Below are 15,321 nucleotides of genomic sequence, written 5' to 3'. Positions count from 1 at the left end.
CACAAGTCTGGTGAGGAGCGGCTGAGGGAACTGGGGTTGTTTAGCCTGGAGAAGAGGAGGCTGAGGGGAGACCTCATCGCGCTCTACAACTACCTGAAAGGAGGTTGTAGTGGGGTGGGTGTTGGTCTCTTCTCCCAAGTAACTAGTGATAGGACGAGAGGAAATGGCCTCAAGTTGCGCCAAGGGAGGTTTAGACTGGACATTAGGAGAAATTTCTTTACTGAAAGAGTGATCAGGCCTTGGAACAGGCTGCCCAGGGAAGTGGTGGAGTCACCATCCCTGGAAGTATTTAAAAGACGTGTAGATGAGGCACTTAGGGACATGGTTTAGTGGACATGGTGTGTTGGGTTGACGGTTGGACACGATGCTCTTAGAGGTCTTTTCCAACCTGTATGATTCCATGATTCTATGATTCTATGATTCAGACGCCACGCTCAACATGGCAAACTACAGTATTTTGTTACAATTTTTTTTGCTGTCTAAAGGTAAACAACATAGTTTGGCTCACCAACCCAGGTCTGTTTTTAAGTTTATCTGAAACAATTGTCTTGGTTTTGGCTGGGATAGAGTTCATTTTCTTCCTAGTAACTGGTATAGTTCTGTGTTTTGAATTTAATAGGAGAATAATGTTGATAACTGATGTTTTAGTTGTTGCTACGTAGTGTTTACGCTAGTCAAGGACTTTTCAGCTTCCCATGTTCTGCCAGGTGCACAAGAAGCTGGGAGGGAGCATAGCCGGGACAGCTGACCCAAACTGGCCAACAGGGTATTCCATACCATATGACGTCATGCTCAGTACATAAACTGGGGGTTGGTCGGGGAGGGGCGATTGCTGCTTGGGGACCGGCTGGGCATTGGTGGGTGGTGAGCAATTGCATTCTGTATCACTCATTTTGTATATTCTATCATTATTATTACTATTTTCCCTTCCTTTTCTGTTCTATTAAACTGTCTTTATCTCAATCCATGAATTTTACTTTTTTTTTTTTCCGATTCTCTCCCCCATCCCATTGGGAGGAGGCAGAGGAGTGAGCAAGCACTTGTGTGGTGTTTGGCTGCCTGCCGGGTTAAACCACAACAACGTTTAAGTCATAAATGATGCTTAAGAGCATGGCCTGTTAAGTTCACAGAAATCCATTTTCCATCTCCTACAATTTTGCTGTACTTTCACCAATCACATCTATTGCTTCCATGCAATTTCTGCCACGTGCTGGCTGGCTGGCTTTTAGGGGACTGATCAGACCTTTTAACTTTAAGAAAAACAAAAGACCCCTTTGGAAACTGCCCAGGCCTCTCTAGTTTCGATCAAGGATGCACCGTAATTTGCTATGAGATGGGTGTTGTATCAGGATGTTTCCTTTCACCATCTCAATGAAAGCTTGCCTAATTTTAGTCAGCTATCAGGGGGTTTTGGGGGAAAAAAACCACTGCAGTGCTGCAGTGGGCTGCACATGCTCCAAATCAAGCCCAGGACTACAAAATCAGATCTTTCCCAGCGAGTTTGGACACAGGAATAAAAGGAGACAGGCTCAATTGTACTTAAAGGTGCTGAAGAGCAAGCAGGTTTACCTTAAGTGCAGAAAGGGTAAGAGAGCTGCACCTCAGGCTCTGATGGGAGGTGTTGAAAAGGAAGATGCAGGAAAGAAGGAAAACAAAGAGCTGTGGTTTGGGAGATGACCTAGACCAGCTCAGCAAAGTGACTAGAGCAAGCACTTGAAACCAGAGGGCGGACAGCAAGATTATACAAGCAGCATGAGGTGGGAGATAAAGGTATTGTGATGTTAGGGTAAATGATACCTTTTGGGAAAGGAAACAAAAGGCAAAGATCCTGAAAGGAAGTGTGGAGTGACAAGTATCAGATCAGATGCTTGAAGGTGACAGCCTGGCAATAAAAAGATTGGAGGGGAGGTACCCAAAAAAAAGAGACTGAAATGGGCACTAGAGGATTCACACTGGATGGAACTGGGCAAAAAACATCAAGCTTAGAGAAACAGGCAGGTGAGTCCTGCCTACTACTGTGCGGGCCTCCCTAGGTTTGTGAAGGAGACTCAAGAACCTTAAGTTACACCTGATATCTACACCAGCTGCCATCATTATTTGTGAAAGCATCCCATGTTCTAGTTTATATCAAGTTATGAGGCTACTGTTAGTTATTCCAACACTGCTCCTACATTTGGCAGTGGATTTAATGGTTTAGACGTTGCTGATGAACCACGTATGTTACTGGTAAAACATACTTGTAGTCTGTTGTTTCTAAACACTTAGGCAATGATACAAACATACAAACCTCTGTGTTAAAAGAACTTTATTAAACTGCAAAGTTAACTTCATCATTCGATACTTTTAAATCGAGATAACTGATGCACAATTGAAGACAGGTATTCCAAATAATTTTTCTTGCTGTTTAATACATAGCTCCAATACATATTAACTGCACACTATTCAAACTGTATTCTAAAGATAGAACTTTTCATTTCCTCTAGTGGGTTTTTTTTTGTGTGGAGCACATCAGTATCATATTTGGGGACTTCAGAAACATCAGTGAATGATTTCATAACACTTGCAGGGCCACAGTGCTTCATATGTTCAAAGTACTGACCTCAGCTGCAGATCTGATCATTTCCCTCTCCTGCAAATGTAGACCCCAACCTCTTAAGAAAGTAAGAAATACCATAGGAGGCAACTGCTAGTGTATGCTGAAGTCAATTGCTACCTATCAAAAAGGATCTAAGAGAGATAAAGATAGAATCAGCCTTCCAGTGCAGTATTAAATTTCCTTAACCATGAGATTCCCATTCTGTTCCTGCAAGTCCCTACTTCACTTAACTGCACAGCTTCCTATTGGTGCAAAATATAAAGCAAGGATTGTAATAAAAATCCCTTTCACAACACAATCCTGATTCCATCTTAATAGTAAACCCATTCTACACATTTTGTGAGAAAAGGACAACACGAATAGAAGTGGTATTATGTAGTTAGTTGAGGACTAGTATGATATAGTTAACGAGTAGAGTGTGAAAAAGGTGCAAGGAATTGAAGATGGCTGGAAAACAGTGAGAGGAAATTATGGGGATGGACAGAGAAAAGCAGAGACTCTAACCCAAGTTAAATGAATGTTTGTTTCCAGATTGGTTGGAAAAACAGGCAGCATGCATGGGTCCAATGTAACTAAAACCTTGCTATTTCTGATCATCTTCCTTTTCACTGTCCTTTGCCAAATTCCATGAGGCATGACTGATTTTGTTCTCATTAGTAGCAGAGCAACACATTGTCATGCACTGAACAGAACTTGGGCCCTTGTTCTCTGGGTTGATGAGGGTCGGAGAGGTGGACAATGCACGCTTAGCCCTGGGGAGAAGGAAGGAGCACATGCACCGCGCTTAAGCCACAATCTGACATATGCATTGACCGGCTACACAGACAACATCCCCCTTTTGGCTGCTGGAGATACGCGCCAAGTGGGGGGCCAGATATGGACAGGGGAAACTGGAAAAGTAAGCATATGTTAAAAAAATAAAAAAGCAGCCAGAAATAAAAACCTACTATCAAGTAGTATTAGAGATGCCTCCCCTTTCACTGGAGAAAATTCAAGAAAAATCCATCTGCATGGAACTACTGTTGAAATCAAAGCTGATCGTATAGACGCCTACGTGCTCTCTAGATACAAACTGCTCACTTCAGACAGTATTTCCCAAGTTGGTACTCATCCATTTACAGCTTATATCCCAAATAAAATATGAAACATTCATTAGTACCTTTGTAGGTCTGAAGTCAAAATTTGTTACTAACAGCATTCCAGTAAAAGCATATGTTGTTTTTCACAAGTTGAAACCCACGAGATTTTGCCCAATTCTAAATTCAGTTAAAAAAATGGGGTATTCGTGATTGTATCGGGGTGTCCGTGCCCAGGTGTCTGCCAGGGGGCTGCAGGGTGGCCTCTGTGAGGAGAGGCCGGGCTGCCCCGTGCCGGACACAGCCGGTCCCAGCCGGTCCCGGCCGGCTCCAGCGGCCCCACCGCAGGGCACAGCTGAGCCCCTCAGCCAAGCCGGGGCGCCGGGGGGAAAACAGGTTTCCGAAAGGGCCACGGGCGGCACAGGCAGAGGAGGAGGAAGCCCAGGAGGGAGCAGCAGCAGAGGGAGCCCGAAGCCGGAGGAGGAGGAGGGCAGGAGGGGCTGCAGGCCCGGGGCAGGGATCCCCGGCAGCCCTGGAGAGAGCCCGCGGGAGCAGAGACCCGCCCTGCAGCCCGGGGAGGGCCCCAGGCCGCAGCAGGGGGATATTTCCTGCGGGAGCTGCGGCCGTGGGGAGCCCCGGCGGGAGCAGGTTGTCCCTGAAGGGCTGCAGCCCGGGGAAGGGCCCGCGCTGGAGCAGGGAGATGGGTGAGGAGGGAGGAGCGGCCGAGAGGGGCTGGGGGGGACCGACCGCAACCCCCATCCCCACCCCTGCGCCCCTCAGGGGGAGAGGGTTCAGGAGTGGAAGGGTGAAGGTGGGACTGGGAAGAAAGGGAGTGAGGGGAAGGTGTTCCTCTAGTTTTGTCTTTGTTTCTCACTACCCAAATTATTTTAATTCGTAATAAATTAATTTTCCCCAATTCGAGTCTCTTTTACCCGTGACGGTCATAAGTGATCTCCCTACCTTTATCTCAACCCATGAGCTTTCTCATCCTATTTTCTCCACCTGTCCTGCTGAGGAGGGGGACTGAGGGAGCAGCTGAGGTTGGCTGCTGGCCAGGGCTGACCCACCTTTTTGGTGCCCAGCATAGGCTTCAGGAGTTCAAGGCAGCAACAGTAACTGAAAGAGGTAGTGGCCAAAATTCAGACTGGAGAATACTAGGAAGTGCAATAATTGTGGGGAACTTAGATGCTGGTGTTGGGAATTTGTCATTGTAAAGTGGTGATGGGACAAGGAGAGGAGTTTTATTGTGTATATACTGTTGTGGTGGGGTTTTTTTTGCTTTTGTGATGATGATACTTCAGATTTTGATATTGGGAATTTCTGTTGATGTAAGAGAAGGTCATAAAGAATGTGTGATGAATGTGTATTTTAATGATAATTATCAGGTGTGTGTGTGTCACAGAGGCAAGGGGTGAAATGATGTGGAGGCGGCTGTGAGCGGCACAGGGCAGCCCCAGGTCTGTTCCCACAGCGGCCACACCTGCAGCCCACCGCGACCAAAACCTTGGCACATACGCCCAGTACCTTCCATCACTCCTATAACCCCTGGCTCCAGGAGACATGAAAAGAACTCTCAAGTATTTTGATTTACCACAACATAAACTGTCCTTATCCAATTGAAATTATTTTTAGTCTTTTATAAGAGTTTTGACAATTTTGCATTATCTATAAAGCTTGTTTAAAGTAATTAATAGATACAAAATTCAGCCACTAGACTTCCACTAGATCACAGGAAAGCTACTTAGTGCATAGTCCAGTCAGTAAATAGCCACTTCATATCAGTTTCAGTTTTTATCAGTTGCTTCATTTGTGCTTTTTGCCTGTAAGAGATAAGCGTGATAATGGAAACACAAATATTAAGTTTAAAGTTTCCACATTGGTCTAAAGGGACCTGTATAGCAAAATATTTATGAAAAATAAAACAAACTGAATGGAAATATGCCAAATACTGTCCAGGTCTTCAACATTACCAAGTGCTCTCACCAAATTAAGAGAAACTACATCATTAACAGATAGTGAGACAGATAATATCACAAGAACACGGGTTCTTTTAGTAATCAAGGAGGATAATTTATGAGGAGACTTGCAATAAACATGTAAATTTACAACAAAGAGGGGATGGGAAGGCTCAAAGAGGGGAGAAAACACATCTGCTGGATTGAGAGTTGCTACATGATTTGTTTCTGATGTGCCTTATATAATCAAAGCTTACTGTGGGAGGGATCTGGGAATGCAGATCATGGTGGGGACTCCTCTCCTATGAAATGTTTAATTAATATGTTGAGTATTGCTATGAACTTCAAAAAAAGAAATCTCAGACAAAAGAACCCCACAATTTATTCTACTGGAGGGATTCTCTTAATGTTTGCATAAAGAGGAGTGTTCCCGAAGTGCTATATAATGTTCCTTTAACTCAATCACTGCTCATTTGCTCTGTGTTAAAATACACCAATAAGTGTATGTCCTGGTTTCGGCTGGGATAGAGTTAATTCTCCTCCTAGTAGCTGGTGTGGCACTGTGTTTTGGGTTTGGTATGAGAGGAATGTTGATGGCACCTTGACGCTTTAGGTGTTGTTAAGTGGTGCTTAGGTCAAGGACTTTTTGGCTTCCCATGCTCTGCCAGGTGCACAAGAAGCTGGGAGGGAGCATAACCAGGACAGCTAACGCAACTGACCAACGGGGTATTCCATACCACATGATGTCACGCTCAGTATATAAACTAGGAGGCATGGTCCAGGAAGGTGGGGGCTCTCGCAGCTTGCGGATGGGCTGGGCGTCAGCGGGTGGCGAGCACCTGCATTGTGCATCGCCTGCTTTGTATATTCTATTATTGTTGTTGTTACATTATTATTATTACTGTTCTACTTTGTTTTATTTCAATTATTAAACTGTTTTTATCTCAACCCGCGAGTTTTCCTACTTGAGCCCTCCTGATTCTCTCCCCCATCCTACCGGAGGGGGGTGGTGAGCAAGCGGCTGTGTGGTGTTTAGATGCTGGCTGGGGTTAAACCACGACAGAATATCACACAAATAAACACACTCCATTAAATGGATTGATTTATTTTGCATTCATGCCTACCGGCAAACCACAGTGCAAAGCATAGCTATGCCTAGTACTGTACACACATAGAAAAATCGAGATCTTGCCCTTAACAGAGCTCAGTGAGTCTAGAAGATGTAACAGTTGAATGATAAGGAAGTCAGGTCAGAGGAAGACAAGAATTAGAAAGAAAAAGTGCAAACAGAGTGGGTCAATTTTTATTGCTACCTACAGCAGCAGTAAGTCAGGACCCACGTGCCCTGCTAATCTTAGATGGCAGTTGTTTGTATGCATCATGAAACAAGTAAGTATTGAAGAAGACATGGTAAATCCTGTAGAGATTGACTGGGAGCTGCTCCCTTGCTTGGGCAAGAACAGCATAGAGGGTAGCAGAGCAGGGTTTGGCTGAAGAATGGAAACACAAGTGACTGGAGTACAATGCACAGCACTGGAAACTTGCACACTGGATGAACAGAGCTAAGACTTGATGAAGGCCTTGGCTGCCTGTGGTTGCTGTTGTGAATGACAGAACTAGAAATCATCAGGCAGTGGTATTTTGTGGAGTTAAAAGCATTTATGTAGAGGTAAGAAAAGGAAAGCCATTCTAATAGCAGAGGAGCAAGCCTATAATAGCACTGGCAATGTAGACTGAACAGACCCAATTTCTGAAATACCACCAGTGCAGAAGTGGCAAGAATTAGACATACTCTACACGCATACCTTTAAAGAAAAAGCAAAGGACAGTGTCAAGAGCTATCCATCAACTTAGTACGACTGAGAGGTCGGAAGAGGTAATGTGTTAAGATACGAAAAGGTTTTAAAAGCTCAACTTTGGCTCCTATAGTTCAGGCTGAAAAATAGCCAATCCACTGGGTACGAGAAGCAGAGTTTTGGGAGTGAATAATTGTAACAAACCCCGAACTACAATTTTTCAGAAAAGAAGAGACACAGAAGACAATTGCTCACAGGTATAGACTAGACTAGTGAAACGGAAATCTTGGTTTGTGATGCCTATTTTATTTTTAGAACAATAAACTAGCATTATCACTGATGTTAGCTTATCCTTTTGGTGTCAAATTTTGGTGCCAAATTTTGGTTCATCATTACTGAGTTGCACACTAAGTGGGCCAGAAGAGCTGAATTTGTGTTGAGGGAAGATTTCCTTTGTATGGAGATAAGGCTGCATGAATAACGCAAATTCTAACAAAGCTGCTTGTGTTGGAGCTAAAGGTTAGTCACACATGCTAAGGGTTAGAAATAACAAACAAACATGCAAATTTAAGAATAATTTGAACAATTACTAAGTGCTGTCAAAACATCTAACACCCTACAATCACAATTTCTTCATTACTGAATGACCAAGTTTCAGGTGGTTATTTTTTTCCTGCCGGATGCTATATATGGACCTGCCAAAGATCTGAACTATGTTAATAACATTACCCCATTTGAACTACTACAAACTAGCAAAAACCAGTGGAACAAAAAAGCACTGGTGGTTTAGAATAGTGTAAAGCAGTGATTATTGAAAACTAGTCTAAATTATCAGCCATTAAGTAATTTTTGATGGAGTGACATTTACTATCAGTGTTTCCCATAACAAAAATACCTCGTGGTTCCTCCCTGAAAGACAAGAGCCTCCAAGTGAGGTTTTTGCTGATACCTTGTGTCTTCTATTCAAATGCAAAATAATCTCTCGGTAAATATGAGTATACCAACTACCAGAATGAAACATCTCCTTACCTTTCTGTGGCCTGATAATAAAAGATTGTGTAGCTCCATTCACCAGTCGGCAATATCCGTCTATCAAGTCAGCCATATTCTCTGCAATGGTTAAGGATGGTGCTGTCACTGTCAGAGGCTAAAGAAGTAAAAAAACAAGGGACCAACAAAGAGGTATTATAGCAGTTGCAAACACTGAGTAGAACAGCTGTGTCATTGCATCAGAACTTTACAGACATTTGTGAACAGTAAACAGAAAAATGTGGGTGAGCAAAGAACTATCAGATTCTTGCTTTACCTTTTATGTAGCAAATTTAAAACATGAGGTTCAGAAAGCACAGCTGATAAAACCCTCCACCCAAATGTAATATTAATCTGGGCTTTTTAAGTGGCTTGCTCACTAAACTTTCAGTCAACCACTGTTCATTACAACTGCTGTAACTCTTACAGCTACAATTACGACAATTCTGAAGAAGCTGCTTATTCCTTAAAACTCTTACAAGGTGGTACCTTTTTTCCACCTTTTTGCAGCTATTTATTTTTTGCCCTAAAAAGTAGCCTTCCCAATTTCAAAAAAGATTTAAAAAAAAAAAAAAGAGACAGACGGATAGTGGAAAGAGAGATGACAGACATACAGACAAGCTATTAATTTTACCTCCAACATTCATCATCCTCTGCACAGATTTTCCAACTTGCTTTCAATCCTTCTCTACACACTGACTGTTTTCCAGTGCAGTGGACCAAGGAAAAGATTTGATTTCACTTCCAGCTCTGCCTCCATGTAATATGAGGGAACAAATTTTCCCTCTTTCATACTTCCCTTTTTCACAAAAGTGAAATTGCTCAGTTTCCTCTTTAGGATGTAGCATCATATACATATATAGGCTACTATTAAGTTGCACTTAAGGGCTAGTATTTTTAAATTAAGCTTCTTTTACAAATATCAAAGTCTACAAGCACCAGATGCAAAACCTAAAATATGTAATGAGCTCTAAATCTATTTTAAAAACAAAAATATCTGACTAGTACAACGATGATTGCTCACACTCAACTTCCCTTTTCCCTTAAAGAACAAGAAAAATCGAACAACTGCAGAATGCCCGGAATTACAATGTTAAAATATAATGCACTGGCTGTAACTACAGGAGGAGCAAGAGACTTTAACAATAACTGAAGTCTTTGTACACATACACAGATAGGCAGTCCCCAGCTTAAACATGCACATACAAAAGTGAAGTATACATTTAGTGTATCATAACTACACTGATAGTGGAAAAATCCAAAATGAAGTTACAGACCAGAACAAAAGTACAATATACAGAATATCTTCATTAAGAGTACACTAATCTCCACCCCTTCCTAGGAAAACCAAAGCTAGTAAGTTTATCACAACTTTCAATGTCATACCTCAGGTGCACCTGCTATCTTGAGTTGCAACATCCCTTTTCTGTCCTTGTCTTCACTGTTTGAATACTGTATAGTTTGCACTTGATTGAAGTCTGCTAGATGAGTTGGCTGCAGAAAGGCAATGGAAAAAGTGGGGAAAATTTCAAAATTACAGCAAAATACTTTGCCTTTATTCCTGATGTTGCAAAAGCACATGTAGACTTTGATCTCCAAATTACACTTGCAGAAATCTGTTCCTCTGGTTTTTTCTACAGTTACGTTAGGCTTTGGCTAACAACATACACAAATATCCACAGTATTTGCAAAATGAAACCAAGCACCAACCAGCCTACAGAGGTCACTGTTGAGTAACTCCAGGCACATGCTAAAGTACATAATGGAAACAATCTCTTGGAGGTCAAGACAGAAAACTCAACAGGTTAACCACATGGAACCTGCACTCACAGCGTACTTAACATACCTCCAGACTGCTGTGAAAGGTATGTTCTTAGCTGGCTACATATTTCTGATCTCCAAACCTTTTCACTACCTTTGAATTAATTTCAATAGAAGTTGGGCTCAACTTAAGTCATGATTGTAAAGGTTCCAAACATTTTACTGTCTGAACATAACTTCCTTGCACCACAGAGGTGTACAGGAAATAGTGTAATACAGTCAATATCAGGTAATGAAAAGGCTATTAAGGGTATGAAGTAAAGCAAATAAGCCAGCAATGACTGCACAAATGCTAAGCACTAACTGATTAAACAAGCTTTTCATTTACACATTACTAAGAAAGAAAAGAATAATTCAGAATAATTTGCATGTTTCATTGTTAAAAAGTCACCACTAATGCTTCAAATTCTGCAGTTGAGCACTTCACTGGGTACAAAAGTCAACAAATTCAGTGCTAAGGCTGACACTATCCCAACTGCATTTTCTCCGATCCCAAATTATGACTTAATATCTGACTAACAGCTGTATATGCTGAATCTCCCAGCTCTTTTGTGTTTAACTCAAAGATTAGACTTGTTATTCCCCTTTGTGTGAAGTTCAGTTCAAGTTAGTGGTTGTTAAGACAGTAACTGAGAAAACAAAACAGAAGTAGACTTACATTTGCACCCTTGTCTGTAAGGTAACTGATTCCTTCTTCTGGGCCAATTGCCAGTTCCACTGAAATAATCCAGCTTGACTTCAGAATTGAAGGAGAAAGACAGGGCAAAATTTCAATAGTAAGACAAGACCTTGCTATGGAACACTATCCTCCAATGCTATAATTACAGTTTTTAGTAATTAATCTCTAGAAGCTTTTCAACTCTTCAAACAATTTAAAATATGTTAAAATCAAGTAATTCTATAAGTAGCAAAACTCCTCATGACTGGTTTCCTGGGGATCCCGGCTACTCAAAATGAGTTGCCATGTGTTTTATCTTAGGTCTACATGAGAACTATATATTTCCTGTATTTCCTCTTCTCTTCTCATGGACATTAATGTTGATGTTCTAATTTCTACTTGAGTGTCTATTTTCATAAAGCTTGCAGACTTAAGGCCCTTCCTCAAAATTTGTTTGCAATTGGCAGAGATTAAAAGGCACGAGAGGAAAACTCACAAACAGAAGAAGCTGAGAAGTCTCATTTCCTCATGAAACCAGCTTAAAAATTGCTTGACTTTCACAAACGAAGCACCAATAAAAATATTTAATAATGTACAATTCTTACCCTACTAATGAATGGTGCTTTTTTAACAGTCAACTGAGAAAGTTCTAAATAAAATCAATAAATATGTTTTTGTTGTTAATGAAATCCAATCGTCTCTACATCAAAATAGGAACTAAGCAAAACCAATTAGACTCATAACTACAGCATGTATTCTGGTGACTGGCACATTACTCTACTTACACCGAGAGCACACTTGAAGCATTCCTTGTCAAATCTGTACACTGGAGAGAGGATCTCAAAGAATTTCAAAATACTTTCTTCTCTATTGAGGTTGGCAAATTGTCGAAATGTTTGTTGGATTAATTTTCGTAGTGTTTTGGCCTGTGCATTAAAATGTTTAAAGATCAGTTATTTTATATCTAGTCAGTGACGGTGCATTTTAAGAGTTTCAGTCTCACAGTATCACTAACAGTTTCTGCATGAATTCTCAAGAAAAAAAAGAAGCTTCAAAATACAAGTTACAGTTCTGCCTTCTAACTTCTGCTTGGGAACAAAATTATTTCTGCTATATATTATAGAGGGAATATCTAACTAACAAAGTTTTGAATAAATTATAATAAAAGACAACATGTTAACCTTTGCAGGAACTATTTTTTCTAGATTCCTCATTTCTCCCAACTTCTTAACAGTGTACCAATACAAAAACACAGCAACCTACACCTTCATACAAGCTTTTAAATCACCGTTCTCTTATCTGGTAGTAACAACCCAGCTGTAGCTGTATCTTAATCTCTACGCACAGTATCTTAGACTATCCATAATATAGTGGATTCTTAAAGTCTGATAATATGCAAAATAACTTCCACGTAAAAAGATAAAATTTAAATAGTAAATTAAAAATTAATGTAAAAAGTAAAACAAACATTTAAATTAGACTATTTTAACTATGTTGCATATCATTTTATTAACTGTTTTCAGGATAGAAATAACCACATAAAAGAGCAGCACAAATCATCCTCCCAACATCTGGGACAGTGGGACACCTAATTACATATCCTGAAAAAGCAAGCACGTAGAGGATACAAGCAGGCTTTCAAACAACTGCATTTAAAAAAAAAAAAGGATAACTAAACTAAAACTTATGAAAAGTGAAGTATCTGCCTGTATATAATGTATAAACCCTGGGAAGACTGCCACTTATACGAAAATAAAAACAGAATCTGAGAAGCAATCTCTTTAACGTGCCTGAAAACTGAACAAGCAATCAAGAATCCTGAATAAAACCATCTGTTTCTAAACACTAGAATTCACCTAGACAGAAGTGCAGTGCCTTCTCCTCATCTGTCCTAATCATAAGAATCATAGAATCATTTAGGTCGGAAAAGACCTAACAGTACAGGTAAGCTCTGTTAAGTAGTGTAGGGCCAGGTGACCCACTGTTTTCATGACATAGTGCCAAAATGTCAAAACCACAAACACATCTATTCTTTTTCCCTTTGCCAAAGCTTGACCCATGTCTAAAGTGACTGAATGGGTTTAAAAAACATTAGTAATATCCATTTATAATGTATCTTCCAACTAACAACGACAGAAGGCAAAACCATGCTTATTTTTGCCGTATGTCAAGGTTAAGATGGGAATTACCATTGTTCCTCTACCAAAACATATCTGAATGTCCTATTTTAACAGCATTAGAACTCTTCATTCTTTAATGTTGCCTGTTAAACAGATCCAGGCATTACACAAATATAAACTTCCTTTCATTGTTAGAACTTCCAGTCAGATTAGGCATTCATTTTTAGTAAGCCTTTAAAGAACATACAGAACTCTACATAGCCAGATTTTTTTAAAAAGAGTGCTCAGAAGAGAGTTAGTCTAATAGCAGTGATTCAAGGGTGTTGCATCTGTGGATGTGGTCTACCTGGACTTCAGTAAGGCCTTTGACACTGTCTCCCATGGCGTTCTGCTAGCGAAGCCAGCGGCTCAACACTTAGACAGGTACACTCTTCACTGGGTAAAAAACTGGCTGGACGGCCGGGCCCAGAGAGTTGTGGTGAACAGAGTTAAATCCAGTTGGCGACTGGTCACGAGCGGTGTTCCCCAGGGCTCAATACTGGAGCCGGTCTTGTTCAATATCTTTATCAACGATCTGGACGAGGGGATCGAGTGCTCCCTCAGTCAGTTTGCAGATGACACCAAGCTGGGCGGGAGTGTTGATCTGCTGGAGGGTAGGAAGGCCCTACAGAGGGACCTGGACTGGCTGGATCGATGGGCTGAGGCCAACTGTACGAGGTTCAACAAGGCCAAGCGCCAGGTCCTGCACTTCGGCCACAACAACCCCATGCAACGCTACAGGCTTGGGGAAGAGTGGCTGGAAAGCTGCCCAGAGGAAAAGGACCTGGGGGTGCTGGTTGACAGCTGGCTGAACATGAGCCGGCAGTGTGCCCAGGTGGCCAAGAAGGCCAACGGCATCCTGGCCTGTATCAGAACTAGTGTGGCCAGCAGGACTAGGGAGGTGACCGTGCCCCTGTACTCGGCACTGGTGAGGCCGCACCTCGAATCCTGTGTTCAGTTTTGGGCCCCTCACTACAAGAAGGACATTGAATTGCTGGAGCATGTCCAGAGAAGGGCAACGAAGCTGGTGAAGGGCCTGGAGCACAAGTCTGATGGGGAGCGGCTGAGGGAACTGGGGTTGTTTAGCCTGGAGAAGAGGAGACTGAGGGGAGACCTCATCGCGCTCTACAACTACCTGAAAGGAGGTTGTAGTGGGGTGGGTGTTGGTCTCTTCTCCCAAGTAACAAGTGATAGGACGAGAGGAAATGGCCTCAAGTTGTGCCAAGGGAGGTCTAGATTGGACATTAGGAGAAATTTCTTTACTGAAAGAGTGATCAGGCCTTGGAACAGGCTGCCCAGGGAAGTGGTTGAGTCACCATCCCTGGAAGTATTTAGAAGACGTGTAGTTGAGGCACTTAGGGACATGGTTTAGTGGGCATGGTAGTGTTGGATTGACGGTTGGACTCTATGATCTTAGAAGTCTTTTCCAACCTTAATGATTCTATGATTCTATGATTCTATATTCATACAAAATTATTATCAGTTTTGCAATGACCCATATATGGGTTGGAAAAACCCTTCAGCTCAGCACATAAACTTTATGGTAGGAAGTTAACAAAGAAATCTGCCATTTTGTTGTAATTTCAAATTACTGTGTCACTTTAGCAGAACCTTTTACCAACTATCAGGTGGATCATTACTCTAACAGGCTGCGGATACTGGGTAGGATAAAGAAAGCATCTGGCAGTCAGGAGACCTCCCTACTGCACCCAAAGCTGCCTCAGGCTTTGTTAGGAGTCAGACATACTAGATTGGACCCTTCTGTTATCTTCCTTTTTACAGAGAAAACTTACATTAAGGGAACTGAAGACCTTAACCTTAACTGAACACCTGGCAAATAGCAGGAGCAAGACACTACAAAAAGAAAAAAATCTGATAGCTCAAGTTGTCCCAAGTATTTCAGACACTCGGTTGCTGAAAGATACTTTATTCTGCCCATGGGTTGTTCTCCTGGCCTGTTTTCAGCATCATCTTGACTTCCATGCATAATGGCATATGCTCTTTTAAGTCCACAAAGACGACTTACTCTTCACTTTAACTTTGAGATCATTAATATGGTGTAAACATAGGAAGTCAGTTAGAAAAACACACCTCTTCCATAACAGAAGAGAGCCATTTACAAAAAATATGTGCAAATGACAGCTTCAAGGGAAACACACTGAAAATTTGCTTTTAAAATATTTCCTAAGAAAAAAATTTTTTTTTCTCCACTTTTGCTTAAGGCATGCTCT

The 15,321-nt window shown here is 41.5% G+C and overlaps 1 protein-coding gene across 6 annotated transcripts in view; it reads right to left on the bottom strand.

Moving 5' to 3' along the window:
• The window catches only part of PTK2 (protein tyrosine kinase 2), a 229,416-nt gene that overhangs the window by 73,091 nt on the left and 141,004 nt on the right, over positions 1-15,321 (bottom strand). For all 6 annotated transcript variants that reach the window (XM_075141090.1, XM_075141088.1, XM_075141084.1 and 3 more), the window contains 4 exons: positions 11,717-11,857; positions 10,932-11,009; positions 9,839-9,946; positions 8,453-8,570 (listed from right to left, as the gene is read on the bottom strand). In XM_075141090.1, coding sequence (XP_074997191.1) covers positions 8,453-8,570; positions 9,839-9,946; positions 10,932-11,009; positions 11,717-11,857 — 445 coding nt within the window. The remainder of the gene's footprint in view (positions 1-8,452; positions 8,571-9,838; positions 9,947-10,931; positions 11,010-11,716; positions 11,858-15,321) is intronic.

This window comes from Calonectris borealis, chromosome 2 (genome assembly GCF_964195595.1).
Source record: "Calonectris borealis chromosome 2, bCalBor7.hap1.2, whole genome shotgun sequence".
Classification (NCBI taxonomy): domain Eukaryota; kingdom Metazoa; phylum Chordata; class Aves; order Procellariiformes; family Procellariidae; genus Calonectris; species Calonectris borealis.
The sequence above is the reverse complement of the archived record's forward strand: the minus strand, read 5'-3'. Positions and strand labels throughout refer to the sequence as shown.